Source organism: Aptenodytes patagonicus, chromosome 22, assembly GCF_965638725.1.
Source record: "Aptenodytes patagonicus chromosome 22, bAptPat1.pri.cur, whole genome shotgun sequence".
Classification (NCBI taxonomy): Eukaryota; Metazoa; Chordata; class Aves; order Sphenisciformes; family Spheniscidae; genus Aptenodytes; species Aptenodytes patagonicus.
Genome location: NC_134970.1, coordinates 3467575 through 3494974, shown reverse-complemented (window position 1 = coordinate 3494974; position 27400 = coordinate 3467575). Strand labels below are relative to the sequence as shown.

The following is a 27400-nucleotide window of genomic DNA, read 5'->3' as shown; positions in this document are numbered from 1 at the left end:
CGTTAATCAGCCATTTGCGGGTGCGTTGCGTCAGTCCACGGGGTTAACGGTGGCCGGGGGATAATTACTGGGGAGACGAGCTGGCGGGGGCGGGGGTCCCCGCCTGTGCCAAGGGGATGGGGCCTGGGGACGGAGGGAGCCGCGTCCCCGTCCCCCCAGGACTCAGCCTCCTGGGCCCTGTGGCGGGCAGAGGTGCGGGCAGAGGTGCGGGCAGAGGTGGGGGCAGATGTGCAGGCAGAGGTGGGGGCAGATGTGCAGGCAGAGGTGCGGGCAGATGTGCGGGCAGAGGTGGGGCAGATGTGCGGGCAGAGGTGGCAGAGGTGCGGGCAGATGTGCAGGCAGATGTGCAGGCAGAGGTGGGGGCAGAGGTGCGGGCAGAGGTGCGGGCAGAGGTGGGGGCAGAGGTGCGGGCAGAGGTGCGGGCAGAGGTGGGGGCAGAGGTGGGGGCAGAGGTGGGGGCAGAGGTGCGGGCAGATGTGCGGGCAGAGGTGGGGGCAGAGGTGCGGGCAGAGGTGCGGGCAGAGGTGGGGGCAGAGGTGGGGGCAGAGGTGCGGGCAGAGGTGGGGGCAGAGGTGCGGGCAGAGGTGCGGGCAGAGGTGCGGGCAGAGGTGCGGGCAGGGCCCACGCGCCACCCCGTGCGTTTCATCTCCTTTATTTTCACGCCGCCGTGTTACAGGCAGGAGGGTCCCGACCGCAGCCCCAGCCGCCGGCGGGGCCGGGCTGCTCCCCCCCCCTCCACCTCCCACTAGATACAATATTTAAAACTTTTAATATAAAGGTTAAGTTCATTATTCTCGATCCTGAGAAACATTTCGTCCGTTTACGGAGCTCTCGCTGTAAACAAAGCACCACAGGCACCAAGCCCGCACCCCTGCGCAGGCGTCCCCGGCTCCGGGGCCGGATGGCAGATGAGGAGACGGATGTCCCCGCCGGCACGGGGATGGGAAGGGTGGCTGGCGGTCCCCTTCCCGTGGCGTTGCGGGGGGTCAGCCACATAGGACCGGCTCCATGCACAGCCCCGCCGCACCGCTCTCCTTTGGGAGCGGATTCCCCGGGATGGGAATTGCCCGGATCCAGGCAGGCAGCCCCTGGCTGGAGATGTACCCGGGGCTCTGCGGGTACACGCACCCCCAGCCCAAAGCGAACCTCCGCGACGCCTCCCCTCTCCTCTCTGCCCCAGTGCCCGGCCGCACGCTACTCGTTATTAAAAAAAATTAAAATACAGATATCCCAAAGGAAGAAATACCCCCCCGAAGTGCCCCACCACTCCTCCCTACCCCTCCCTCCCCGCGTTGCTCCCTTGACACAAGGTAAACTTAAAAAAAGAAGACGCCTGCGGCAGCGCCCGTCAGCACCCGGTCCCTACAGGCACATCCCAGGGCGGGCAGAGGCGCCGCAGCGGTGCCGTGGGTCCCCAGCCCCGGCAGTGGGACCTCAGAGGGTGCCATGGCCGCGGGATCCCAGGGCGAACCAGCCCATCTTCTCCTGGGCCAGGTCCAGGTCCCGCAGGCGGATGCCGACCTCCCCGAGGAGGATGTTCTCCCAGAAGCCTTCCTCGCTCAGCACGCTCAGGCGCAGCTCCCGCTGCTGCAGGTCCCCCCTGGGGATCCCATCGTAGACCAGCTGCGGGGCAGAATGGGGCAGACCCTCAGCCATGGCCCCCCCAGACCCCCCCATCCCCATCCCCATCCCACGTACCATCTCATTGTAGGTGGGGTTGCAGGTTTTTCGGGCCACTTTGGTTTTCCTCTTGGTGGTTTTTTGGGGGTCGGGCAGCAGGTAGGTCTTGACGTAGGGGTCAGGGTCATTGCCATCCTGCAGCGGCGGCTGTGGGTCAGAGCGGGGGGCACCCTGTGAGCCCGGCAGTGGGGCAGACCCCCACCCCGCCACCGCCGGGCGCCGCGCACCTACCAGCCCCCGGATGTGCATCACCATGATGAAGAGCTTGTTGTTCTTGTAGGAGATGGAGAGCTTCACCTCCCCGCCGACCTTCCCCAGGGGCCGAGCCCACGTGGCATCTGGAGAGGAGAAGAGGGGCGCGGGTGGGACGGGAGCCCCCCGCCATCGCCCCGTGCGGTGCCAGCCGGCTGCCGGCACTGCTGCCAGCCCCCCTACCTGCCGGCTTCGGGGTCGGGTTGGTGCCAGCTGCCTTCTCGTCCCGTGGCAGGGGGTGGAAGAAGGTGTAGATAAGGTCGCACTGCAGGGCGAGGAGGCGACGTTAGCAGTGACAGTGGTGACCATGTCCCCTGCCATTCGGGACCGGTGCACGCGCCGATGCTTTACGTGGTGCATTGGCCCCCAAGCACTTTCCCACCTCGTCGGCATCCCCGGCACCATCCCCACCTCTTGGGAAACAGCAGGCCCCCATCCGCCCCGCCGGGACCCCCCCAGCTCCGCACCTCCGCCACCTCGGGGGCCGCGTGGATGAGGTGCCAGATGTAGCCGTTCAACTCCTCCTTCCGCCGCTCGGCCACAGCTTCACCCCGCGACCGCCCGATGATGAACCTGCTGGGGAAGCTGCGGGGACGGACACTCAGCAAAGCCCGGGGGGCGGCGGGGAGCCCCGGGGGTCTGCTGGGGGTCTGCGGGGGTACCTGGGCAGCAGTGAGGAGGGGAAGAGGAGGCGCAGCTTGTTGTGCAGCTCCTGGAACTCCTCGAAGGTGCGCTGCACGAAGGCCACCTCGCCCGGACTCTCCCGCTGCACCTTCACCACGTAGGTCTGCGAGGAGATGGGGCTGCGATGTGGGATGGGGACCGCGGGGTGCCCCGAGCCCATATGGGGCCAGGAAGGAGCACTGGGACAGAACCGCCTGAGTTGTCCCTTTGCATGTCCCCAACTGTCCCCACTCACGTAGCCCTTGTTGGGGTTGAAGACCCTCTCGTGGCGGCAAAGGAAGACATCGCGGATCCGGCCGGACGTCTTGATGGTGTGCGTGCGGGGGGCGAAGGAGAGGGTCGGGCGGGCGTCAGAGCCCGTGAACTTCATCTGCGCCAGGTTGTGGATGAAGAAGTTGAGCTTGGTGGCCACGCTGCCCAGGCTGGACTCGATCAACCTGCAATGAGGGCACCACGTGTTCAGCACGGAGGAGCCCGTCAGCGTGCCGAACTGGTGCCTGTGTCTCCCTCCATGGGCTCCCTCCATCCTCTCCTGCCCCATCACCCACCCATGTCCTCTACCTGGTGAAGTAGGTGGTGGCATCGGCATCAGAGTCCTGCGGCCTCAGGGCATCGTAGACGTACTTGAGGTCCTCCAGGTCGGAGAGCTCGGGGATGCCACAGGACAGCATCTGGGAGGCAAGGCAGGGGGTGAGGGCAGGTGGCGGCAGGAGGACCCCTCTGCTGTGCCTGGGGGGGAAGGGTGTGTGGCCCCCCCGGCTCTCACCAGCCCCAGCAGGTTGAGGAAGAGGTGGGTGTGCTTGCGGATCAGGTTGTAGGCCTGGCAGCACAGGTCGACGAAGTCGTGGAAGCGGCTGGAGGGCTTGTCCCCCCCGTTGATGACGTACGCCATGTCCGAAGTGAAAACGAACGGCGCCCGGTCCCTGCACCGGGGAAGCAGGGACAGAAAGTGAGCAGGGCTGGGGGGTCACCCACCACTGGGACCACAGCGTGAGATTTCACCCGGCGAAATCGGGGTGAACCCCGATGCTAAAGAGCCGCAGTCCTGCAGGGATGAGCCCAGGCGAGGGGGAAGGGGATGCCGGAGGCATTTCTCACCTCTTGATGTTGCCGAACATCTGTGCGTGGCCCAGGAACCTGCCGAAGTCGATGTGAAACATGTGACCAGTGGTCTTCAGCATGATGTTGTCATTGTGCCGGTCACAGATCCCCAGCACGTAGGTGGCCACGCAGCAGCCGGCGCAGGAGTAGATGAAGTTCTCCACGGCCTGGGAGGAGGGAGGGAGAGATGGAGCCACCAGGCATGGAGAAAGGCTGGACACGTTGGGAGGGGACAGGTCTCGTCCCTGGAGAGGGGGGCATGAGGAGTGGGGACCCTGCCAGGTTCCTCCTCACCTTCTCGTACTCGTCCTCCTCGGGGTTGTGTTTCTGCAGCCAGTCTGCCAGCGGCCGGTCTTTGAAGGAGCCCGTCACGCCGTGCTCCACCTGGATTTTGCGTAGGGTCTCGGCGTTGGGGATCATCTCCACCATGCCTGGCAGCCGAGACAGCAGGGTGAGACACATCCATCCCGCCCGGGGGGCACCGAGGCCCCAGCCCCCCTTCGCCACCAGCCCAGCCGCTCCCCAGCCATCACTGTTGATGTTCCTACAGATGGACTGGTGGGATCAGATCCGAAGGTGGATCACAGCTACTCGCAGCAGCTCCTCTCTAGCAGAGCCCCAGGACCTCCCGTGCCGTCGACAGCCCGAGAGCATCGCAACCTGGGGCCTGATGCCGCCGGGGACACGCCGATGCCGGGTTACCTCGTCCACGGCCAGTGGAGAAGCAGCGGAAGATGACCATGCGCATGTCCAGCCCCTCTTGCACCCAGATCTTGTTCATGATCCGGATCATCTGCAGCGTCAGCATGTCCTGCCGCAGGTCGTCGCCGCACTGCGAGCCGCAGCGAGAGAGCCATCAGAGCCGGGGGGGCGGCGGGGGCGAAGCCGAGCCAGCCTCACGCGGGCTGGGGCAGCTGTGCCGGGGGTTTGGGCATCGCTGGGAGGACGGGCTCACCTTGAAGATGACTCGGATGTTTTCCCCAAGGGGATCAACGTTCTGGAAGGAGAGCTTCAGGGGGACGGCGTTGGAGTTGAAATAGGAGCAGTCCTGCCGCGGGGAGGAAGGCGCAGCCCGTCAGGGCGAGCCGGGTGCGGGCAGAGGAGCCCCCTGACGCCCCCAGCTCCAGCACTCACCCGGGGCACGATCCCCTTCACCAGCAGGCTGGGGCTGAGCGGCAGCCGGCACGACCCGTTCGCCTTGAAGAACTGCTTCACGTCCTCCAGCCCCTCGCGGAGGATGCCCTGTGGGGTGGGCGTGGGACGGGGTGGGCATGGGACGGGGGGCTGAGACACAGCCCGGCAACCCCCTGCACCCCCTCCCAGCACCCCGGCACCCACCTGGCGTGCGGACGGGGCGGCGTCCCGCACTTGCTGGGCCAGCCTGGCCAGCGTGCTGACGAGCAGGCACTGCCGGTCAAACTCCTCTCGCAGCCCCTTCCCGCAGCAGCAGAGCAGAGCTGCCAGCAGGTACTGGTAGCGGATGCTGAACTGGGAGTCCTTGAGGCCGTCCTTCAGCAGCCTGCTCGGAGCAGGGGCACACGGGGTCAGGCGAGCCCCAGGGTCCCCCCCGCCGCTCCCGGCCCCCCCAAACCCACCAGAAGAAGTAGTGGGTGACCTTCAGGTCGCAGATCGCTCGCTTCATGAGGAAGCGCACCAGCGGGCTGTCCAGGTAGCACTCGTATTTCAGGGCCTGGAGGGAGGACAGTTTTGGGGCACAGCGGGATCCGCATGCACCCCATGCCAAGTCCTGGTCCTGGCATGCACCCCATGCCACATCCTGGTCCCACCACGCACCTGGACCAGCTGGGGCAGGTAGTCCAGCAGCTCGGTGTCGGAGATGGAGTCGATCCACTGCACGGCTGTCCTCCTCACCTCCTGGTCCGGGAACCTGCAGTCGGGACAGGCGTCATGAGGACAGCATCCTCAGCATCCTCCCCCCATTCCCTGTGCAGGCAGGGAGAGGGCAGCGGTGCCTGAGCATGCATCCCCGTGGCACCCGCAGCCCACCGGTGGCTTACGTGGCGTGCAGGAGCCCCAGGGCATCCTGGTGGCTCATGTAGGTCCACTGGCTGAGCAGGGCGTAGATGTCGGGCAGGCAGGCCCACTCCCAGCTGGGCGCGCTAGCCAGCAGCATGGGCAGCGCGCCGGGCGCCGCGTGGCAGTAGTAGCGCTTCTCCCACAGCCGCTTGCGGTCGGCGTCCATCAGCCTACGGCAGCGGGGGGGACGGGGGGCACGGCTCAGGCTCGGGGCAAGGGAGGGGACGGCGTGGATGGGATGGGGCTGGCAGGTTGGGGACGGGGCACCCCGTCCCTACACTGCACCCCGTGCCCCAAGGGACAGCCAGGACCCGAGCACCCGTGCACAGGGGTGACTGAGCTGCTGCAGGGACGGCCCTGGCTGTCCCCCTGCCCGGGGACCCCCAAGCCGGCCGGGCTGGCCGTGCACCCCGGGCATTTTGCAAGGAGCGTCAGCACCGTCCTGCACAGCAGATCCCGGCGCAGCTGCCGACACCTGATCCTCCCGTTTATAGCCAGCGCCAGAGGACTCTGGCCGGCTCGGCCGTGCGGGGCTGGATGAGGGGCTGGGCAGCTGTCCCCGCTGGGGGGGACGTGGCTGGAGAGACCCTCCCCAGAGTGGGGCGGCCGGGGAGGGCAGAGCACAGGAGGACCGATGACAGGCAGCTGCGGGCAGGCAGCTCTGCCAAACGCCATACTCCAGCCTCATCCCCAGCCGCTGGCAGCCAGAGGCAGGGTCAGGCCCCTAGATCCCCCCCGTGCATGCCGGGGCAGGGCTGGGGGGAGCTTAGCAGAGTCCCCGTGGCAGGGTGATGCTGTCTCCCCCCCCGGGCTGCTTACCAGTAGAGCGATTTCTTTTGCATCACCTCCCGCAGCTTGCGCTGGTCCTCCTCTCCCAGGCTGCCGAACTCGTACTTGGGGCTGAATTCGGCCGCCGGCGGGCTGGTGAACTTCACCTCGAAGGCAGAGGTGGGGAAATCGATCTGGGGCAGAAGCAGAGGGTAAGCGGGGGCCACGTGTGTGTGTGTCCCGCCCCGGGACCCCCCGCCGCTGGGACGCACCTGCAGGATGACGCTGTCAGGCTGGTTGAAGTTGGGGGCACTCGACCTGGCTCTGGAATTGTCCTGGGTTGCCGGCCACAAGCCCAGGAGCTTTCGCCCGCAGGTCAGGACCCTGGAGGAGAAGGCAGGGTGAGAGCCCGGCACTGGGGGCTGCTCTGATGGGGCAGGAGGGTGGCACCGCTGCAGTGATGGTGTCCCCATGCTGAGCCAAGGTGCTGGGGACCCTCCTGCCCCACTCTGGGGATGCTGGCATGGTCCCTCGCCGTGCCCATCGCGGTAGGACACCCCACGTACTGCCTGAAGTTGAAGAGGGGGGTGGTCACCCAGCCCAGGGCCTCGGGGACCCGCCGCTGCTTGTTGGCGTCAGAGGAGCTCCCCGGGGGCGGGACGGGCACGGCGAAGAGCGTGACGCTGAGCAGCGTCTCCCGTGGCAGATGGTTCACCTGGACAGGGAAGCAGATCCTGCAAGAGAGCAGCCGGTGGCTCAGCCATGCTGGGGACGGGCGCTGCCAGCGCCCTGCGGCACCAGCCAGCCCCTTGCGTTGGGATGCCAAGCGTGCCCTGGGACAGCCCAGCCCAACAAACACCTTTGCTGCTGGCACTGGGGGTGCCACGTGCCCCCCGGCATGGGACGGAGGTCCCACGTCATGGGTAGACACCCCGTGGGAGGCAGCCGGGTCTGGGGAGAGCCGGCTGCTTGTGTACCCCCATCCTCTCCCGGCACCGGGGAGCCCTGCTGCTCTCTGTCCCGGGAAGGTGACCGCGGGGCAGGGGGGCCGCCATGGGAGGCCCCCACTGCACACTGACCTCGTCCCGCAGCCAGGGGGGGCTGCACGGGACCCCAGGGCTGAGGCTCCTCTCCGATGCTCCCGGGGAGCCCAGGGTGGCAGCTACATCCCACCCACAGGTGGGCACGGGCAGGGGACTGCCCCGCGGAGGGGACCGGCACGACTCTGCTCCCCGCCGTCCCGCCGGCCGCTCAGTGCCTGTCCTTGGGGGGCACTGGCACCTTCTAAAATTATCCTCTTCCCATCCCCACCTCCTTGGGTGCTGTGAATGCCAGGCATGGCGAGGGCTCGGCACAGCCTCCCTGCCTGCTCCCAGGTCTATTTTTGGAGCAGATCCCCTTTCCCGGGTGCAAACACACAGGTCTGGGGAGGGCAGGGCTGGCGCCGGGGCCGGTGCTATTCCTGGGGATGACACAAGGGCTTCCAACACCCAAAAACTGTGGAGAGGTGCAGAGACGAGCCGCCGGAGCAGGGGAGGAGGAGGCAGGGGATGGCACCGGGCACCCCCTACCCGCCCCATGGCCGGGGTGCTGCCTTACTGCTGGTCCCATATGATGAGGTGGAAGAGGTATTTGTAGACGTGGGCCTTCCTGGTGAGCAGGGGGCTGCACAGCTCCTTGCCGCCATGGCTGAGGGAGCAGGAGAGGTAGAAATCTTCGTAGCTGCAAGGGGAGCAGAGGGAGCCGTGAGCCGGGTTGGGGGGACTTTGCCTGAGGCAGGGGAGCCGGTACCCGGTGGGTTCACCCTGCCGTGGGGCAAACCCCACGCCAGCGGGGTGGGTGGATGGATGTGCTGCCCCTCTGTGCCTTCCCCAGGCTGGGCTTGGGAAGGGGGCTGCGCTGGGGAGGGAGCGCAGAGCCAGGAGCCCCCGTCCCCATCACCATATGCCACCATGCATACCATCACACGGGGGGCTGCCGGGGGGGCCCTGCCATGTGGCAGGTGCCGAGTGACAATCCGGGGAGGGCTGCGGGGCGCCGGAGGTCAGGGGATGCCGGCATTTCCCAGGCTACCCCCTTTGTTCGGAGCCAGTCACCAGGGGGAATACATTAAGGACAGGACAAAGGCGAGGGGTCCCCGGCGGGGCGGCTGCTGCTGGCGCCGCTGCCTCGCATGCCCTCCCCACGGCAGGCTCCTGCCGCCCGCCCGGACCCCCACTGTCCCCCCGCGCGGGGCCAAAAGCGGGTACGGGCACCGAGGCACCTAACAAAGGAGCACGCTGCCGATGTGGGGCGAGGGCAGCCCAGCCCCGCTGCACCGGGGCCATCTGTCACATCCCCAGGGCGACAGCGAGCCCGGGAGTGATGCTGCAGCCCTGGGGATTCGTGGGGTTGGGATGGGAGAGCATGGCAGAGACCATCCCACCCGCTCACACCCAGAGGCTCCAGCATCAGCTGGCTCTGAGCATCCCTCACCGCCCGTCGAGCACCAGCATCCCCATATTCCTGCCCTTCAGGAGGCTTGGGGTGGGTTAGCTCTTATTCCCTCCATGCCTGCTGAATATCTGGGACAGGGACACATTCCTCAGCCACCCAGGAGAGGGACACCCCTGCTACGGTGTATTTAACATGGGTGCGAGCCCCAGGACGGGCAGGCAGAGGCTGAGCAAGGTCCAGACAGCTGCCCTTACCTGGCAGCCCAGGTGATGGGGATGCGGTGGGTGGCGTAGACGGTGAAGGAGAGTGGGCAGGAGAGCAGGCGAGCCTCCTGCGCCACGCCGTGCTCCCGGCTCCCGTGCACGGCCGTCTGGAAGTCGGCATTGAAGGTGCTGCAGTAGAGCTCAACCAGGTTGAGGATGGCGGCCGTCAGGCTCTCCACGATCCTCTCTGAAGGGGAGGTGGGAGAGGGGTGAGACAGGGTGGCTGCCGGCCCCGCTGCCCCCCACGGCATCCCTCTGGGCTGGGGTCGGGATGCTGGAGGGACCCCAGGGCTCCCCCGGGACAAAGCGGGTGAGAGGGAGAATTTCAGGCTTCCCATTTTGCTGAGTTCACGGGGAGAAACAACAGCCATTGCCTCCAGAAACCCTCTTTTCTTAACCAGAATGGTTTCAAACACATTTTTGGCCTTAATAATTGAGGGGGAGGGGTTTGAGGATTAAAAGCACCAAGAACTTGAGCCCAAAAGGGGAGGAAGAGAACAGAAATACCTCGATTTTCCCTCTTGGCCAGAACATTTGGATCCTGTTGAGGGAAAAAAAAAAAAAGAAACCACAAGAGCACCATCAGAATCAGCCCCGCGCTGTCGGCAGGGAGCAGCTCGCCAAGCCAGCCGCTTTACGTAACCAGCCCGGGCTCCTCGGCTGCCGGAGCAGGCAGCGCGGCCAGGCAGCTGCCTGCTCCCAGCTATTGAGGAATTTTCCACGTGGTACAGCGGGAGGAAGGAGGGAAAGAAGTCAGATGTGAAAATGTGCTTCCCCTCTGCGCCTCCCAGCCGAGCCCCTCGGTCCCGCACCCCCCAAGGACCAGCCCCCCGGCACCCATCACTTACCTTCTGGATTTTGGGCTGCATGCGGGAGGGGCAGGGGGGCATCTGGTTGAGGGCTGCCGTGATCTCCTGGGACTCCACGGCAGCCAGGGCGTTGCAGATGGCCATGACCGACTGGATCACCCGCTCCGCCTTCAGCGGGAAGTCTCCCTGGAGGGCAGAGGGGGGCTGATGTGGGACCCCCAGGCAGCCGAGAGGGCAGGGGCTGCTCCCTGCAGCCCACACACCATGCATGGGGAGGTGCACCAGCCCGTGCCTCAGTTTCCCCTACTTTCACGGCCTTTCCCCTTCTCTGATGCATCCTTAGAGCCCCATAATGAAAAGGGGAAAAAGTCTGCAGCAAATAGACAGGGTGGCCCCAAAAACGCCCCCTCCATCCCTGGTGCTCACCTCAGCTGCCAGGAAAGCATCCACCTCATTGTGGAAGGTGTCGAAGAGGAGACTCAGGGCCTGCCTAGGGGACGGAGAGCAGAGCTCAGCCCTGGCCAGGCGGGTACCCGGCGTGGGGGACCGGTCCCGCTGTGTCCCCCCTACCTGCTGATGGTCTGCTTGATGGGTCTCTCCTGCAGGTGGATGTAGTGGTTGAGGGTGGAGGGGCTCTGGTCATCATTTGCCTGGAGATGGAGAGATGCTGTGCCGTAGCTCGGCCGCGCACGGGTGCTTCCGCAGCAGGGAGGTGGCATGGGCATCCCCGTGCTGCCCACCGCACCCGGGCACCCACCGTCCGGGCCAGGTCGCTGCGCACCCCCTTCCTCTTCACCAGCTGCAGGCGGATGTCGATGTCGAACTTCCTGCAGTGCTGGATGTACTCGTGGCTGCCCAGCGCGTGCTTGCTGCAGGGACAGAAACGGCATGCTGAGCCCGCGGCCCCTCTCCATCCCATGCGATACCCCGAAATTCAACCCGGGATGCCCCATCCCAACGCCCCACGGCCAGGCAGCGTTGGCTGGGGCTTGGCCACAGCCGCCTCGCCTGCAAATGGACATTCATGGCACCGGGTAGCTTGCGCTAGGAAACCTAAAGAATAAGCTATTGTTTTCCCTCCTTCCCCTGCACCCTCCAAAAAGCCGTGCCTGGCCCAGCCGGCGCGACGGAGCCGGGAGCGGGCGTGGAGGAGCCCGTCATGCCTGGACCTGCCCGATGATGCGTGGGAAGCAGAGCGTGGACCCGAGGAGCCAGAGGATGCTGTGGCTGACAGCGGGACTGGGGTGAGCCCTGGAGAGGGGGGTGACAGCCTGATCTCACCGTGCCCCACCGCCACGGGCAGCCCCCCTGGAGCGGGACCCGCAGAGCTCGCCGTCCAGACCCGCTTTCTTTGCAGGCTGCGAGGGAGAATGAGCTGATTCAGCCCTGGCTGGCACGGCAGAGCCATGGGCACGGTGCTGAGAGGGTGCGGAAGGCTCCAGGCAGGATGGAGCTGCAATGGCAGGATGCGGCGGGGGGGGGTTGGGAGAGGCACCCCCAGAGGCTCACGGGGCTGCAGGGGACAGGGACACAGAGTCCGATCGGCACGTGGCCACCAGTGCCGCGTCCTGCCCCGTGGCCAGGAGGACGGGGAGGAGGCGCGTGAGGAAGGCGCTGCAGGAAACCTTGCCCGCAGCCAGCTGCACAGGCAGCAACGCGCCCACGGGGCCACAGGCATCCTGTGCACCCCTGCCTGGTCCTGCCTCCCCCTGCGCCTTGCAAAAGCCAACGGGCAGCAAGTGACAAGCAGCTCAGGCTGGTTTGCAGAGCTCAAGGGCCCAACCGGCTCCACACAGAGGGTTTTGACACTTCCAGCATCTCCTCTGCCGGGGGAAGATGTGGAAAGAAAAGATCGGTGACAAAAAGGCTTTATGTCCCAGGGCTTTCTCAAAGGTCCTTTGAGGGCCCCAGGAGATACGGCAGTGCCTGCCCGCACCGGCTCCCGGGGAAACGCTCACCGGGGCCGGGCTGTCCCACTCCATGCCCAGGATGCCATTCCCTGCCAAAAAAGCAGGAGGTTCATCCCTTTGGGAAATGCCCTCCAAGCTGGCTCGATCCGTCCTACAGCTGGGTGCTCCCCTGCAGCCCTGAGCCACCCACAGCAGAGGTTTGCTGGGGTCAGATATATGGGAATGCTGCTGTACCCATGGCTAGTTAACAGCTTGCACCCCTGCTGCGTGCAAGCACACGTGCACACGTGCACACATGCACACACGTGCACTGGGCTGCTCGGCAGCAGGAGGGCTCAGCACTGATGGGAATAACCCCTCCAGGCAGCCGTGCCAGGCAGCCAGGAGCGGAGGCTGGGCTCCGCTCGCCCTCCGCACGGGTGCCGCGCAGGCTCTCCCGGGCTGAGCAATTCCCAGCCGCCCCTTTAGGGCCTAAACCGGCAGCTCCTGGAGGCCGTGGCAAAGCTCCCGCAGATTTCCCGCGGCAGGGCCAGGCTCAGGGCAGCTCTCCAGCAGCGGGAGCTGGCTCGCTGCACCGAGCCGCCGGGAAGGACGGTGTGTGCCTGTGCACGCGTGGCTGCTGCATCTTCCTCTGCAGAGAGCTCTCCCGAGCCGTCAGACCCCAAAACCCCTATGGAAGCGCAGCTTTCCCCCAGGAAAGGCAGCAAGGCAGGGAGGGAAGGAGGGATCTGTGCAGGTCTCAGTCCCCATCACCCATCCCCAGCTCTGAAGCCGAGGGAGCCTACCGCAGCCCTGATGCTCCCGTCACCCCCAAACCCACTCCCCCCAGCATGTCCCTTTTCCACCTTCTCCCGCAATTTAAGCAGCAGGCTGGGAGAAGCCGGGCTCTGCCGCTCCGCTCAGTGACACAGCTGTTATTAATACTCCTCCAAAGAGCTTTTTTGGCAGCTCCCTGGTTTTCAGGCCTTTCTCCAGGCGCGTGGGGGTCAGCGTGACAGATACCCTGCCACTGGGAAAGATGCTCCCAACGTGCTGCTTTTGGCAAGAGCATTGCTGCAGCTCGGGAGGCAGGAAACAGAGCGGAGAGGCTCCCGCTGTGCACGCTGGGATCAGCCCTGACCATCCATCACACCCGGCTGAGGCCACGCACGGGGCGAGCACGGCCGAGCGCGTGAGCCCCGGGATGCCTGAGTTGTGTCATGTGTGTGTGTGTCCCCCCCCCCGACACTCACTTCTGCAGGAACTCCTCCAAGCCGCAGACCTTGAGCACGAAGTCCTCGACGTCGATGGTGTGCAGCTCGTCGTGCGTGTAGCACAGTGCCTGGTAGATGAGCAGGTCCACGGTGGAGGAGCCTGCGGGGAGAGGGAGCAGCGTTCTGAGCCCCGGGGATGGTGGGACCCCCCCCCAGATCCTCCACCCAGGTGTTGCTGGGGTCTGTCCCTGCTTCACATCACCCCGGGTCCCCCCTGATTGCTGCAAGTGGGGACGGGCGAGCGGCTGCGTGGCACGGGACACTTACAGTCGCAGGTGAAAGTGAGGGGCTCCCGCAGGCTGTCACACACCACCGTCACCTTCAGGCTGACGCCGTGGCCCAGCTGCTCGGGGCTGAGGTTGACAGCGCTCCACACCAAGCCAGTGAGGGAATAGTCCTTGGTGCTGTAGCCAGACCGCAGCCTGCGGAGGCAGGGACAGGTCAGAGATGCTGCCCTGCTTTGGGTTTTGCCCCACCCCCCAAAAACCGCCTGTTTTGGGGCATTTTGCAGTGGGATGCTCCAGCCTCGGGGTGCACCGAGAGCCCCGGGAAGGGCTCGGGCACGGCCGGGTACTCACACATCCAGCATGTGGCAGAAAGCAGCCACCTCCTCATCCCGCTCCTCGGAGACTTCGAAGAGCTCGTAGCCGTTGGCGAAGGAGTGTGGCCGGGGGGCAACCTACGGGGCAGAGCACAAGCCCATCAGCTGGCTGCAGCATCCCCGGGGGCTCCAGCCCACCGCCCGCCCGGGCCGGGGTTTGCCGGATCCCCCCGTTAGAGCACCGGGCACGGAGATCCTTTGCTCGCCCCGGCGTTGCTGCAGCTGGAGGAAAAGCAGCTCTGCAGCAGTGCGGTGGGGACGTGGTCCAGCAGAGGAGGGGTTTGGGCCAGGCGGGCACCAGCCGCAGGACGCATCACCCACGTCTGCACCAGCACCTTCCCCACGGCTGGGAGAAGGGACGCCCAAGGTCTCGCTGCCCCCAGCCCCCTGCCCACAAAACCGGCCATTTCCAGGCGGTTTCCAAAAGCCCCAGCGGGGAGATTCCCCAGCGGAGACGAGGGATGGGCAGAGACGGACCCGAGGATGCTGCAGGACAGGCAGGGACCGTCCCCAGGCCACCGGGATGCTGCAGCAGAGCCCTGCCCGTGCCCGGCCCCGCACGCTGCTCTCCTGCCACGGTGCCAGGGCAGGCGGCACCGCGGTGCCAGGCTCCCCCCCGCCCCGCTCGTGGGGATCCCGGGGTCTCCATTGCTCTTTCGCAGGGAACAATGGCCCCACTGTCAGAGCAATTAACCCTAACGGGAGGCAGAGAAAGGCAGAGAACACAGCAGCCGCTAAAGACAATTTTAATGCTCTTTTATAATTAGTTTCTGGCACCAAGAAAGCTGAGAGTGACTTACGTAGCCCCCACCAGCGGTCCCCAGCTGCATCCCTCGCTCCCTGGGGAGGGGGGACCCCACGAGGAAGGCGACTTTTCTGGTTATTTATCTCCTCCGCTTGCTGGAGGCAGAATGAGCCACACCAGAGCCAGGGCTCTGCCCCTGCAATGGGCACCCCGGCGGGGACAAGGGACCTGGCAGCCCCAGCGGAGAGACAGCGGCAGCGCCAGGAGCCCCCAGTGCCTCCGTGCGCAGAGGGGAGATATCCCGCTCGCTGCTCGACGGAGGGAAGAAGGGAGCTGGGATCGGAAAGGACGTTGCAAGCCGAACAGGAAAGCGATCACTCAGCTCTTGGGAGGAGACTCCCGACTCTTCCTGGAGGATCTTGTGACATTTCGTGAGCTGGCAGGACACGAGCCCGCTGCAAACCACCTACAGCGGGGCCTCCGGAGACGGCCGCGCTTGCATCCCCGGCACGGCAGGGTGCTCGTGTGCCGAGCCAGCCGCAGGGCCAGGCACTGCCCATGCCCTCCTGCGGGCACCAGGCTTTGGCTGCGGGGTGACAGCGATGGCCAGGGTGCCCTCCGAGGCTGCGGGCAGCCCCAGCGGTGTCTGGGCAGGAGGGCGCGGAGAGGAGGCAGCGCTCGGGACGGCTGCACACAGAGCATCCCGCCTGCTCGGCGGCAGCGGGATGATGACCAGGTGGGACTTGCCCTTCTGCTTGGCTTCCCAGGCCCGGTTCACCTGCCCTGGAGGGTTTTAGCCATGACTATGTGATCCTGCACCCCTCGGGGAGATGCGCAATCTGGAAAGGTCTTATTAACCCCCAGAGACAGTGTCTCAGGGCGCAGATGCCTCTGACCGTGATGCACAAACAAGACTCTGAGGAGCCCCAGTGATGGGACAAATAAAACCAACCCGGAGCAAAGGAAACGCAGCAAAGCCGCAGGCGCCCACAGCCCCGTTCGCACCTCGGTGCTGCGTTTCCAGCTCTCCCCAGCACCTCGGCTCCATCCCAGCCCCACTTCTAAGGCAGGGAGAGAAAAACCTCTTACCGGGTCGATGGAGATCCTGCGGTTCTTGTTTGGTGCCAAGTTCTTCCGGTTGCCGAAGCGGGAGACGTATGTCCGCGGGGGGACCTGGGGCGGCATGGTCTTGCTCCGTGCCACCGGCTTGCCACTCGATTCCTTCTCAAAGATGCTCCTGCCCTCCTTCCAGCCCCGGGCAGCTTCCCGCAGCACCTCCGACTCGTATGTGGACTTCAGGTTGAGGCAGGTGATGGCGTCGTTGATACCGCTGTAGTCGGCGATGCCGTAGGGGTCCTCCTCGGAGATGCGGCGGCCGAGCAGCTTGCCGTGAGGCCGCTCGTGGGCCGCTGAGAACATGTTGATGTCCCTGGGCTGGGGTCCTTTGGAGGACGGGGGGGATCCCTTCCCCGAGCGCTGGCTCCCCTCGGGGGAGCTCCAGAGGGGGTGCCGGGGGGGCAACGGGGGCGGCGAGAGCTTTTTGGGGGAGCTGCCCCCGCCGTCGTGGGGCGAGGTGCCATTGAGCGGCTCCCCCAGGAAGTCCCCCCCCGACCCCTCAAAGATGTACAGGTAGTCCCCAGCCAGGGGTCCCTTCAGCCAGGGCTGGGGGTCCGGCCGGGGCGGGCTAGGGCCAGGGGGAGGTCCGGGCACAGGGGGACCCTCGGGCACCACCGGGACGTTGTAGCTGAGTGTGGGGTCGGAGCCGGAGAGGCCACGTGCTGCTTTGATGCCGTCGCAGCCGTTCCTCTCGGCGGGGTCATCCCAGGAGATGAGGGGCCGGTCTCCCCGCTGCTTGGCCCGGCTCTCCTCCTTGTCCTGCCGCAGGCGGGACAGCGCGTCGTACTCCATCTGCAGCGCCTCCGCCAGCGCCAGTTCCTTCCGGCTGATGCCCACCGACTCCAGGGACTTCCAGTGCTCCCCATTGCCGCGCGTGGCGGACATCTCTCTGGGGACCAGGACCTCTTCCTCCCGGGCTCAGGGGTCAGGAGAAAGGCATGCTGCACCGCCGGCCACCTGGGCGGAGGGGAAAGGCAAGGGTTAACGGCTGGGCAGGCTACGATAAGGAAGGTTAGCTAGAGAGGTTCGGGCTGGCAGCAGCCCCGTGGTACAGCCCTTCCTCTCTGCGATGGAAAAAAGGAAACGTTTAGGGGCTCAGCAGTGCGATGGGTTAAATGAAGATTTTGCTGCTGCCCGCCCCCCCAGGACCCCATGGCCAGCAGTCAGGCAGCGCAGGCAGGGCTGGTTGGCCCCACAGCAGCTGCTGGGGCTATTGCTGGAGCCCAACGTATTTCCCCGAGGAAAAAATAAGATGCAGAGCGGGGAGGGCAGTGGGGCCAGCGCCTGCAGCTGGGGCTGACTCAACCTGCAACCCCGCTGCCGCAGGGAGCCTGCCTTGGCATGGGCTTCACAGTGGTGTCGATGCTCCAGCGGCGTGCCTAGGACATGGCTCTGAGCTGCCTTGCTCATCTCGGGGCCATCGCAGAAAAAGACAGCCTCTGCCAGCAAAACTAGGGCTTTTTGAAGCAAAGAAAAAGCTGAGAGAGAAGGGCAAGGAAGGGACAAGACAGGGTTGCTGCCCCCCTCGCCGGCACCGTGCCCGCGGGGAAGAGGATACTCAGTTTGCAGCAGCCAGGGCAGCGAGGTACCAACCTCCCGTGGCTGGTCCCGAGGGTTTTACCCGGCAGCACGCTGCTCTCTCCCTGCCTGAGGGCCACAGCGTCCCGTCCCCAAACCCCGTTTCAGCAGAGGGAACTGCGCATGGCCCGGGACAGCCAGGAGCGCCCGCTGCTCACCGGCTCCCATTGCTATTCCCCAGCACCGACCAGCCCGGACTGCTTCAGCGAGCAAGAAACGGGGCACGGTGATGGGGACCCAGGCATCACGCTCTGCTCTAATAACCACTGGCAGCCCCAGCCCTCTCGAACGGACCTGCGGGTCCCTCCGAGCCTCTCCACAGCGCCCGGCGCTCACAGCCTCCAAACCCAGCTTTTTGCAGCGTTCAGCTGCATGAGCAGAGAGGCAAAACAGCCGGACTGGAAACCGCTCCCTGGCCCCCGACCAAAACCCGCGGAGGGCGGTGACCGCAGGGGGGGCTCTGCTCTGCCCGGCCAGCACCACGCTCCCTGGGGAAGGATGTTTCACCTCCTCTTCCCTTCCCAGCAAAATAAATAACAAAGTGGATATTAAACAGAAGAGTGGAGCGAGCCTGAAGCCCCTGGAGACGGCCGGCACTCGAAATCTCTAGAGCCGAGAGGCAGCTGAGTGTTTTCAGGCTCGGGCCAGGGCTGGCTCACGAGCCTCAGCACGGGGAGGACACGGGACCTCTGCTACTCAGGGCTCTCCTCTGCCCCACACCGCTTGCTCTGCACCACGCAGGGCTCTGGTTGATGCTCTGATTTAGGGCGAAAGGCTGCAACTGCCCCTTCCCGGTGATTGCAAGCGTTTTTGCTGGAAAGCGCTGCTGGGGGCTGCGGGCATCGCTGAACCCGAGGACCTTCCTTCAGTGCCCATGGTGGGGGGAGCCTGCGCTTGCGGAGCAGGAAAGCCCTTAACCACGAAGTGCAGGAGCGGGGAGAGGACTGGCAGAGCCCGCCGCTGCCTGCTCTGACCCCCAGCGATGGAAGAGCCCATCTGGCACGACACGTGCCCCCCACATCCCCCCCCGTGGCACGGGGCAATCACCTCCAGCCTGGGCCATGCCAGTGACCACCCTCCTGCGGCACACAGCACCCAGTGGAGCATCACCATCATCACCAGGCTGGTCCTTGCCGTACCTTCCCAGCCCGGTTGCTGATTATCACCCGCGGCAGCCCCCCCAGACACATCACCCCCTCCCCACCGGCAAACGGGCCCTCCTGACCCTGGGGCCGTGCAGGACCAGATGGCTGCTAATTAGCCCGGCCCAGGCTTCGCCTGCTGCAAATGCATTCCCTGTGAGCCAGGCGGGTTTGACCCCCGCACCGGCACGGGTCCCCTCTCGGCCCCCCCAACACCAGGCTGGCCGGGCACCTCACTCAATCAGCTTCTTTGTGCCTTCTAACTGGAAAAATGGCTTCAGGAGAGGACAGGCTGTAAACGTTCTCTTCCCCGGCATGTTGGACTCTGCTGGCAGCCATGGGCTTTTCCCGGAAAAATAGAAATCCCAAAAGCTGGCAGTGCTGGGCTTCTGGAAGCTGAACAAAGAAAATCTGCTTTTAACCCAAAAGCAATAAAATCAAACCGATTTTTGTGGCTGACAAAGCCACAAACCCATTCCTGTCTCCAAGAGAAGCATCTGCAACTTGCTGACGTTTTGAGCAGAGAAATGCTCCCGCCTGGTCGAGCCGAAGCTCCCGTGTGTGCCGAGGGGATGCAGCCGGACCCGCACCGGGGCAGCAACAGCAAACCTGGTCCTGCCTCCGCCGCGAGCCCGGCGGACACCGTCGGAGAGGCCGGGACATGGGGATGGGGAGGCAGGCTCAGCTTGTGCCGGGCACAGCAACCCCGCGGTGCCAACATCAGCCAGAAGAAAGCCATGCGGGGGGGGGCTGCATGCAACCCGGGGGACGTCACCTCGGCTGGGGACACCACGAGCATCCCTGAGCAGGCGGCTCGGCCCCTTCCCTCCGGAGCTGGCGCAGCAGCCAGACCGAGGTGATGCAAACCCACGTGGAAGTGCCCCAAATTCTCCCGGTCGCCCTCCAAGTCCTCGGCCAAGGGCAGGACCGATCCTCAACCAGCACCTCAGTGCCGCTGACGGCTCCTGCTCTTGGGGGTTTGGTGCACAGCCGCCTGCGTTTCCACCAAACGCCTCTCTCCCCCCAGCAGCCTGTTACAAAAATTACCCGGGACCGCGAGCCATGGGTTAGGTCTCAGCATGGGAGCTCCCGAGGCAGGAGCCGAATTCCAGAGAAGCAGAGACAAGCAGATTTTTTTCCTCTTTAAAATACTACTAATAATAACATAGGGATAATTTTCTGACTTTAAATTTCCTGGCATTTGCCACAGTCACGTCAGCCTCGGGAGACCCATCCAGTTTGGGATCCCACCTTTCAGAGAAATGCTTCGCTGTGCTGAGTTACTGTGGCTGCAGCACACGGCTCAGCTGGAGGCACACAGGAGGGAAAACCACTTGTCCACTGGAAACCCTTTGCCCTAAGCCCTGAATTATGGTTTAACACATTTTGTTTCATAATTTGCACCAGCATGGCCCCCTAAGGGAGATTGCAGCCTTGCAGGGAGCCACGCACAGGCACCATATCCCTCGTGTAACCCACCAGCAACCGCTGCTCTGCTTTGTATGGCCACATCAGCAGAGCGGAGGGACGTTTCCCCATCGATGCACTGCCCAGGTGCACGAAGCCAACCTCCTCTCAGGGACAGCCCTCGAGAACATCAGTGCTGAGACCAAAGGGAAGCAAAACCAGCTCCAAATCCTCTTTCGGGAACCTCTCGCATTTTTAAACACGATTTCAGAGCATCTGCTGGTCGCAGCATGGCCCCTCGTCCAGCTCCCAGCATCAACACCCTGCCTGCCAGCCTAGCCAACACCCCCCCCAGGCTCCGCACGCCCTGGGGCACCCTCCCGGGATGGGAAGGAAAGGGAGGCTTGGGGTGAGGCTTTCACGCCTGCGTGATCCCGCGGAGTTTATTTTTCAAATACCAAAATGGTCGGACCCACCCAGGAGCAGCCCAGACCGACGGCAGTGGTCAGGTCCCCGCCGCGAGGGCTCAGGGCTCCGTTAGCCCCCTAAAATCCCTCCATACCAGCCGGTCCTGCTCTGCAGTGGCTCTCGGGGACAGACTTTCTGCAGGGCTTTGGGGCAGAGGATGCATGGGCTCCCCGTAGGGCTCTCCCTGTCCCCACACCCAGCGTCGGTGAGACAGGGAGGGATGATCCCAGCCCTTGTGCAAAGAGCTGAGCATCAGGTTGGGAGGAGGGCGAGGAGGACTGGGGCAGGCTGGGGGGGACCCGGGGGGGGAGCTCAGCACCGCCTGCAGCCACCCCGCGCCCGCCCCTGCTCCTGGCAGCTGAGCAGCACCTGCTCGGCGCAGGGAGGGACGAGGGAAGCCAAGCAGAAAATAGTCCTACGGGATCCCATGGTGGAGCAAACGCCGCAGCCAGCCCTTCCTCCCCATGCCCAGGGACGGGAGCCCAGGGCAGAGCCACCGTGGCCGGCGGGGGCTCGCTGCACACCCCCGGCTCTCCCCATCCCTCCCCCCCTCCCTTCCCCCTCGCAGGCAGCTGCGTTGGGAGCAGATCGAAACGTCCAAAGCATCTGGGAAGACATCAAACATCTGAGGACGAGGAAGCAAAGCAAGCCCCGGAGGGGCACCTCCCCGGGGTGTGGGAGCCGGGGATGGAGGTTATGCCTATCAGAGGAGACAATTCACACCCATTTATAATGCGGCGGAGGGAGGAGCGGCCATGAGAAGGATAAAGCACCAGCCTTCACCTCTGGGGCTGCGGGTCCATCCATCCATCCTGCTGCTCCTGCTGAACAGGGCGAGCCGCCGTGTTCCCAGCCACCGGAGCGGCCCCTGCCCGGCCAGGAGGATGGCGGGGGCTTCCCCGCTTCGGGGACATGGACCCAGCTCCCGGCGGTATGGCACAGCCCGGCTGCGTGCCGTCGCTCCCGCTGCAAGTCACAGCACCTCGCGGGGTGACAAAGCTCCTCTGACACACTGGACCCTGGGGCCGCCCTCCGGCAGCAGGGCTGCTCCTGTATCTGCGAGGCAGAGCCAGCCCCTCGTCTCATACAGCCCCCAGGCTCATGGCATGGGGGGGCAGGTTCCCAGGGCCCCCCACGAGCTCCAGCACCCTCCAGAGCAGGCAGGATCCAGCTCCCCCCGCTCCAGAAGAAACTCTCTGGTCTCAATTCTCCTCTTCCCCTCCGAAATGGGAGGGAAAGGGGGCCTTTTGGGACCTCCCAGGCAACGACACGACCAAGGAAAGCCCTTTGGGTGGGTCTCCAGGTGGTGTTTCGACACAGCAAAATGCAGAATTTTCATCCCAGTTTGGAACTGGAGCTCCAGAAGGGGAACCTGGTCTCAAAGGTCATTGAAAAACGAAACTGAAACCCAGAGCGTTTCATTCCTGGAGCCACACTCAGCACTGCTGAAACACCACCGTGTCAACCCAAAACCCAGCGGAACTAACACTCCAGAAGTGCTCACAGTAAAACCAGCATGATTCCCCCCCCGACCGATCCTGACAGACATTTTCAAGCAACTCTATTTGTTTTCCCCAGTTTGCAGACAAAAAGTCGAACTCCAAAAGCCGAGGGGCTGCGCTCCCGGGTGCTGACCGGCTGGTTTCCAGAGGGGGTTTGGAGCTGGCTCCCCCCACCAGGAGCTGTCACCAACATTTCTCAGCAGGGCGGTAGGAAGGGCCCGGAGCTCATCCCTGTCCCCCAGGATCCGGCCCCGTGGCTGGGGTCCCTGCACCAGGCTCCGGCCTTGCTTTACTCCCCAGGAGCCGCCCTCACCGCGGGCTGGGCACGAAGGACACGACTCCTTCCATGCACCCCAAAGCTTCCCATCGCCGGGGCGGATCTGCAGCACTTGCCACTGCAACGTGAAGACCTGCAGGATCCAGCCAGTTCATTATGTGCAGCAAAATAAAACCAGGCAGCTGCCGTCCCGCACACACCAAGCTGAGCGAACACCTTGAAAACAACCAGTGCCACTCGCTTCCAACCTGTTCCCTTACGGCAGGAGTTTCTTCCTCTTCAAGCCAATACGTCTCCTATTAATAGCAGAGCAAAGTCCAGTCCGGTCCAAGCTCTCCGGAGGAGGCAGGATGTGAAGCTGGCTGATGCCAAAGGCTCTTCCATCATTTTTCTACGTATTTCCACCCTTGGGAGGAAATCCTGCCCCGGGAAGATGGGTCGGGTTTGGGATGGGAAAGCCCGCGACTCGAGGCAGCTGAAGGAGGGACCTCTGCAGAGGAACCACCCAGAGCCCCGCGCGGTGGGAGCTGAGTCCACAGTGGGGACAATGGAGTGTCTCAGCCAGGCGTGGGGCAGGAGGCGGCGTGGGTGGGGGGATGCCAGAGCCCCCCTTTGCAGCAGGGTGTGACAGCCACATGCTCAGCTGCACAGGAGATGCTGAACCTCACCCAGCACCTGCGAAGCGATGGGGGCGCGGGGAGGAGTGAGGGTGGGACCTTTCCGCAAAGCCACCCACCGCTGCGTCCTCCCTGACATTCCCACACGGCAGCTCCGGGTCCCACAGCAGCTCTGACGACTGGGCCAAGACACCCCGCGCCTCCTCCGCTCCCCGACCCCGGGGCACACCCACGGTCAGACTTTCCAAATTAGTCAACCCTCGCTGCTCCAGCGCCCAGCGCCCACCCCCAGGGCCAGGCTTTCTCGGTGCTCGGCATCCCTGGGGGATGCTGGCGGTCAGGCTCTCCCCGGCGCGGCAGCTCTGGCACTCGGCTCCTATGCAAATCTTGGCTTCCTCCGCGGCGAGCGCCCGGCGCGGTGTGGCTAGCTGCGCGATGGCGCGGGTGTACGTGCACCCAGCTGCACACCAGCCTGCTGGCAGCGATCCTGCATGCACAGCCTGCACGGGGGCTCAGCTAGGCAAGGAGGGGCTGGAGCCCTACATACGCTCAGGACAGCTGAGCAATGTAAAGCAAGGCACCTCCCCGGCCTCGGTGTATCCCGCCGCACCAGCATCCAGGGGAAGAGTCCTGCCTGCACGGCAGAGCTGGGATGGGCTGGCAAGCGGCAGCGCGCCATCCTCCCTGCCCACGCTGCCCTCTGTCCAGCAGCCCAGTGGTCTGGGCGAGCCTCAGGGGACAGATCCTGCTGCTGTGATTGCAGCTGTATCCATGCCACATGCTCCACAGGGCTGTTCCCCGCTGCCATGGGGCTCTCCCTGACCCAGATGCTCCCGCCACTGAACCGGTGGGGTGCACTGAAGACATGAGGCAGCTGGGGTGCACCCCCCTGCCCACAGCACCCTGTTGGGGTTCAGGGGGCCTGGGTGGCCCCACGCTGCATGCCAGAACCAGCCCAGTCTGCAATGGGAACCAACTCCTTAGGCTGCTCAGCCCTGCTCTGCCTGCAAGATTTCCATGCCGTGGGAGAGAGCTGCAGCCCAAGGACACACCACAGAAACGGGCCAGGCACACGCAGCTCCTCCAGAGCACCCGACACGCAGGGAAACACCTCACTTGGGACGGGGCCGTGGATGCTGCTGCTGCTACAACCCCGGTGGTCCCTCCCCACGGCTCAGGACCGCAGAAGCCCCAGCCTCACCGGCACCCCGGCCTCGCACACACCTCCCCTGCCCCACAGCCCGGGGTGCCGGCGTGCACCGGCTGCACGCACATCCTTAGTGTGCATCCAGGCAACGCTCGCACACGCACACGGAGCACCTACTTACACTGCAGCATGCAAGGAGGGCTGGCGCCTGGCTGCATGGCTGCTGGGCTGGAAAGGCAGCTCCTTTCGGCTCCCAGCAGCGACGCGGATCCTCTCCCCAACCTCGCTTCACCTTGGTATTTAGGAGGGTGCTCCCGAGGCGAGGTGGGGCAGGCGCCTCGCCGGGGCGGTTAGCCCGGGAGAGCCGGGTGCCCCATTTGCCAGGCAGGTTTCCCTCACCTCACAGCTCCCTGCTACCCCGTCCCTCCCGCTTTGGGAGGAAAAGATTGATTTTTCTTGATCACACTGGTGCTAGTTCACCCTGGCCCAGATCCTGTGAACAATTACATTCGTGCTTGGCCTTATACACATGAATAGCTGCGGTTAAGTCAATATATCTCCTTTGCTTAGGGGTAATAGCGCGCATATCTCTGGAGTTTACTGTTAAATACATGCATGAGCATTTCTGCAAGTTCAGGATCCAGAGCACTGTACCGCAGGAGCAGAGGGAGCATCGCAGCTCGCTGCAGCATGCCCAGCATCCTCAGAAGTGCTTTCCGCCTCCACGCACCGTACCTAGAGCCCACGCCTGCACCGTGGCTTCGGTGGGACGAGCTGACCCTTCCCGGCCGCACACGAGCGCTGGCTTGTCCCTGTCCCCATCCCTGTCCCGACGGGGGGACTCTGACATGATGGGAAAGAGCAGAAACCCCAGCCCTGCTTCTCTACTTTGCTGACGGGCAACTTTGCAATTTGATGGGGACCGTTTCATTGTTCTGCTCATAAAAATAACCCAACTTTCCGCCCCCACCCCCCCCCCCCCGCCCGACGGTGCATTTCAAGAGACCAGACCCCGCACCGTGCCCTGGGGGTGCAGCGCCCGGGACACCCCCCCCCCCCCCGCCGCCCCGGGGCTTTTGGGGGTTTTCAGTGCTGGAAAAACACAAGGTTGGGCTGGAGCTTTCGGGCAGCGCTGGGGAAGCGACTCACAGCAGCTCCGTGCGCGACCCGGCTGGAGCTCCCACATCTCCTCCCAGGAGGTGAAATTCTTTATATCTATCTATATAAAAAATATTTTTTTTTTTTTTTTTAAGGGGAAAAACCCGGAACGAGCCGCTCATTGGAGGAACCGGCCTGCTCCCACCACCCGTCCCCGTCCCCCCCCGCACCCGCCGTGGTTCCCCCGCTCCCCCCGGGGCTCAGCCCTACCTGCTCCGAGCGGGCTGCGGCGGCGGCGGCGGCGGACCGGGCCGGGCTGGGGCCGGGCGGCGGCGGGGCCGCGCCGCGGCGGCGGCGGCGGGAGGGGGAGGGAGGGAGCACGGCGGCGGCGGCGGCGGCGGCGGCGGCGGACAATGGAGGGGGCGCAGCGCGGCGCGGGGCCATCTCCCGGCGGCCCGCCGCATTGCACGGCGCCGGGGGCCGGGGGCGAGGCGGGGCTGGCCCCCGCCGAGCCCCCGGTGCTCCCCCTCCCGCCCCGGCTTCCCCCTACGTGTCCCCGGGACGCTCCCAGCTCCCCTCAGGGAGCCCCCGGGCTGCCCCCCGCATCCCCCGCTGCCGGCGGGACGGTCGGTGGGCGATAAGGCGCTCCTGCTCCTCCGCCCCGGCCGCAGCACCGGCCCCCTCCACCTCCCCAAAACGCTGCAGCCCCGTCCTCGGGGGCGGCGCTGGGGTCCCCATCAGCACCCACCTCCAGCTGCTTCCCGCTGGGCTAGTACCTCCAGGGGTACGGGTGGCTCCTCTGTAGCGCTCCGGGGAGCTGCAGGACAGTGCTGAGACACCCCACCCCACCCCACCCCACCCCCCTGGGGCCGGGGTGCTCTTACTGGTCCCCAGAGTCCCCAGGTTGGTGGGGACACGCTCCCACCCGCAGCAGCCAGCCCCCAGGCTCGGGGGAGAGCAGGGGCAGAAGCGGCCGCACGAGCACATTGTGGGCAACAGATGTGCTGGAGCCATCGCAGCGGTAGCTGTAATTTGTTTTTGCAGGCAGCTGGCCCTGCCAGGCTCTCGCAGACGGGGGTAATATTCACCTCCGAAACCCAGCGCCGTGCTGGAGAGCGGCGGGCCATGCTGGGAGGGCTGCGGGTCACAGCCCAGCCGACTGCCGCATCTGTGGTTTGGGTTTAGTGGTGACACAGTATTATGCCAACCTCCCTGCTTCCTTGAAGATCGCCAGGAGACGGGAGGATGGAGGTTGCTGCGGGATTCACCACGCCGTGAGGGTGGAAGCCAGGGCTCAAGGGTCCCCCGGTGCGGCTGGGCACCCCCAGGCTCCGTCTCCCACCAGGCCTTGATGGAAAAATGGCCCCAACCAGCACCACGTCCGCCTGCAAAACCCCACGGGCTGCACCCGCCTTCTGACGGGAATCGTCACCCACGGTGTGGGGACAAGCTGCAAGCGGGGCTACAGGTCAGCTGGAGAAAGCCCTCTAGTTAAACACGCCCCATATCCCCTGTCCTGGGACGGATTATTCCCTGTGCTTCTTCCCTTCGCACTTTGCCTAACCCCCTTTGAAACGCCCCAGGTTCCTCCGGCGCTGCCCTCCCAGCCGCATCCCGCGGACTGAGCTTTGCTGCAGGGGGGAAGAGGCGGGTGGACCCCCAGGGCCCGGCGGTGGGGGAACCCCCTGTTCCTCCGCGGGGCACCCCCAGCCCGAGAGCCCACGCTGCGCCCACGGTGCAGGATCAGGCCGCGCTGGTTTAGTTTGTACCCCGAGCTGTGCGATAACCGTGGCGTTAACCAGCGGGCTGCCGAGTGTCCGTGGGGACGTGGGCTGTGGCGGGGGGCAGGCGGGGGGTGCAGGCAGCCATGCAGACCGCGGGTAGCGCGATGTACAGGCAGAGCAGGCAGCGTTGTCAGAGCCCGGATAGCTCAGTCGGTAGAGCATCAGACTTTTAATCTGAGGGTCCAGGGTTCAAGTCCCTGTTCGGGCGATTGAGTTTTTTCCCCCCTTTCTCCTGGCTTTTTTTTTTTCCCTCAGAAGCCTTTTACACCCACGGCAGGAGCGGCTCTTCCCGCCGGAGGGTCCCGGCTGCGCCCGCGGACAACCCTGGGAGGGAAATAAAAAAAAAACCGGGAGAGAAAAAAACCCCCAAAAGTCAGTCGCCCGAACAGGGACTTGAACCCTGGACCCTCAGATTAAAAGTCTGATGCTCTACCGACTGAGCTATCCGGGCTCTGCACGGCGTGCTCCCGGGCCGCTGCTATCACCGCGCGCCAGCACGGGGACCGCGGAGGGGAGGCGGGGGGGGGGCCGGCCCGGGGCTGGGGGAAAGGACGGGGGCGGTTGAAGAGGGCCAGGGAAGGGGCGCAACCCCGTGCCGGCTGGGTGGAGGGAGGCCTTGCTTGGGCTGGAGGAGGGGGGCGCAGCTCTGTACCTTATGAAGCGGTTCCGGCGTGGGGGGTTTGCACCGGGCCGGGGGTGGGGGGGCGGTGGGTTTGCACCGGGCC

General features: G+C 65.1%; 1 protein-coding gene and 2 non-coding genes across 4 annotated transcripts; 1 reads left to right on the top strand and 2 right to left on the bottom strand.

Annotated features, from left to right (window-relative positions):
- Window positions 1-1308: 1308 nt before the first annotated feature.
- PIK3C2B (phosphatidylinositol-4-phosphate 3-kinase catalytic subunit type 2 beta) lies at window positions 1309-25190 on the bottom strand. Of its 2 annotated transcripts, XM_076358013.1 has the most exons (33): window positions 25162-25190; window positions 15629-16612; window positions 13772-13872; window positions 13461-13615; window positions 13173-13293; window positions 10788-10899; window positions 10601-10680; window positions 10457-10520; window positions 10070-10216; window positions 9729-9762; window positions 9213-9408; window positions 8122-8244; window positions 7089-7256; window positions 6795-6906; window positions 6574-6716; window positions 5736-5924; window positions 5512-5605; window positions 5313-5407; window positions 5056-5236; window positions 4852-4959; window positions 4673-4765; window positions 4420-4549; window positions 4012-4148; window positions 3715-3884; window positions 3383-3539; window positions 3178-3287; window positions 2852-3053; window positions 2595-2719; window positions 2400-2517; window positions 2116-2197; window positions 1912-2018; window positions 1699-1827; window positions 1309-1623 (listed from the first exon to the last, which is right to left on the bottom strand). In XM_076358013.1, the coding sequence occupies exons 2-33, from the start codon at window positions 16538-16540 to the stop codon at window positions 1435-1437; spliced, it is 4884 nt and encodes a 1627-aa protein (XP_076214128.1). In that variant the 5' UTR covers window positions 16541-16612; window positions 25162-25190; the 3' UTR covers window positions 1309-1434. The 2 variants fall into 2 exon arrangements, with proteins under 2 accessions (XP_076214128.1, XP_076214129.1); XM_076358014.1 differs by lacking the exon at window positions 1309-1623 and having other exon boundaries at window positions 1725-1827; window positions 1908-2018.
- A 1620-nt stretch (window positions 25191-26810) lies between these two features.
- TRNAK-UUU (transfer RNA lysine (anticodon UUU)) lies at window positions 26811-26883 on the top strand. Its single transcript has one exon. It is a non-coding gene; the product is annotated as a tRNA-Lys (tRNA).
- A 170-nt stretch (window positions 26884-27053) lies between these two features.
- On the bottom strand, window positions 27054-27126 carry TRNAK-UUU (transfer RNA lysine (anticodon UUU)). The gene has a single exon. It is a non-coding gene; the product is annotated as a tRNA-Lys (tRNA).
- Window positions 27127-27400: the final 274 nt, after the last annotated feature.

Excerpts from the sequence above, each read along its gene's own strand:
- PIK3C2B (XM_076358013.1), bottom strand. The coding sequence starts at position 16,540 with ATGTCCGCCACGCGCGGCAATGGGGAGCACTGGAAGTCCCTGGAGTCG. Across the intron at positions 5,408-5,511 it reads ACCTGCCCCAGCTGGTCCAG|GCCCTGAAATACGAGTGCTA; the intron begins GTGCGTGGTGGG and ends TCCTCCCTCCAG. Across the intron at positions 1,624-1,698 it reads ACCCCACCTACAATGAGATG|CTGGTCTACGATGGGATCCC; the intron begins GTACGTGGGATG and ends TCTGCCCCGCAG.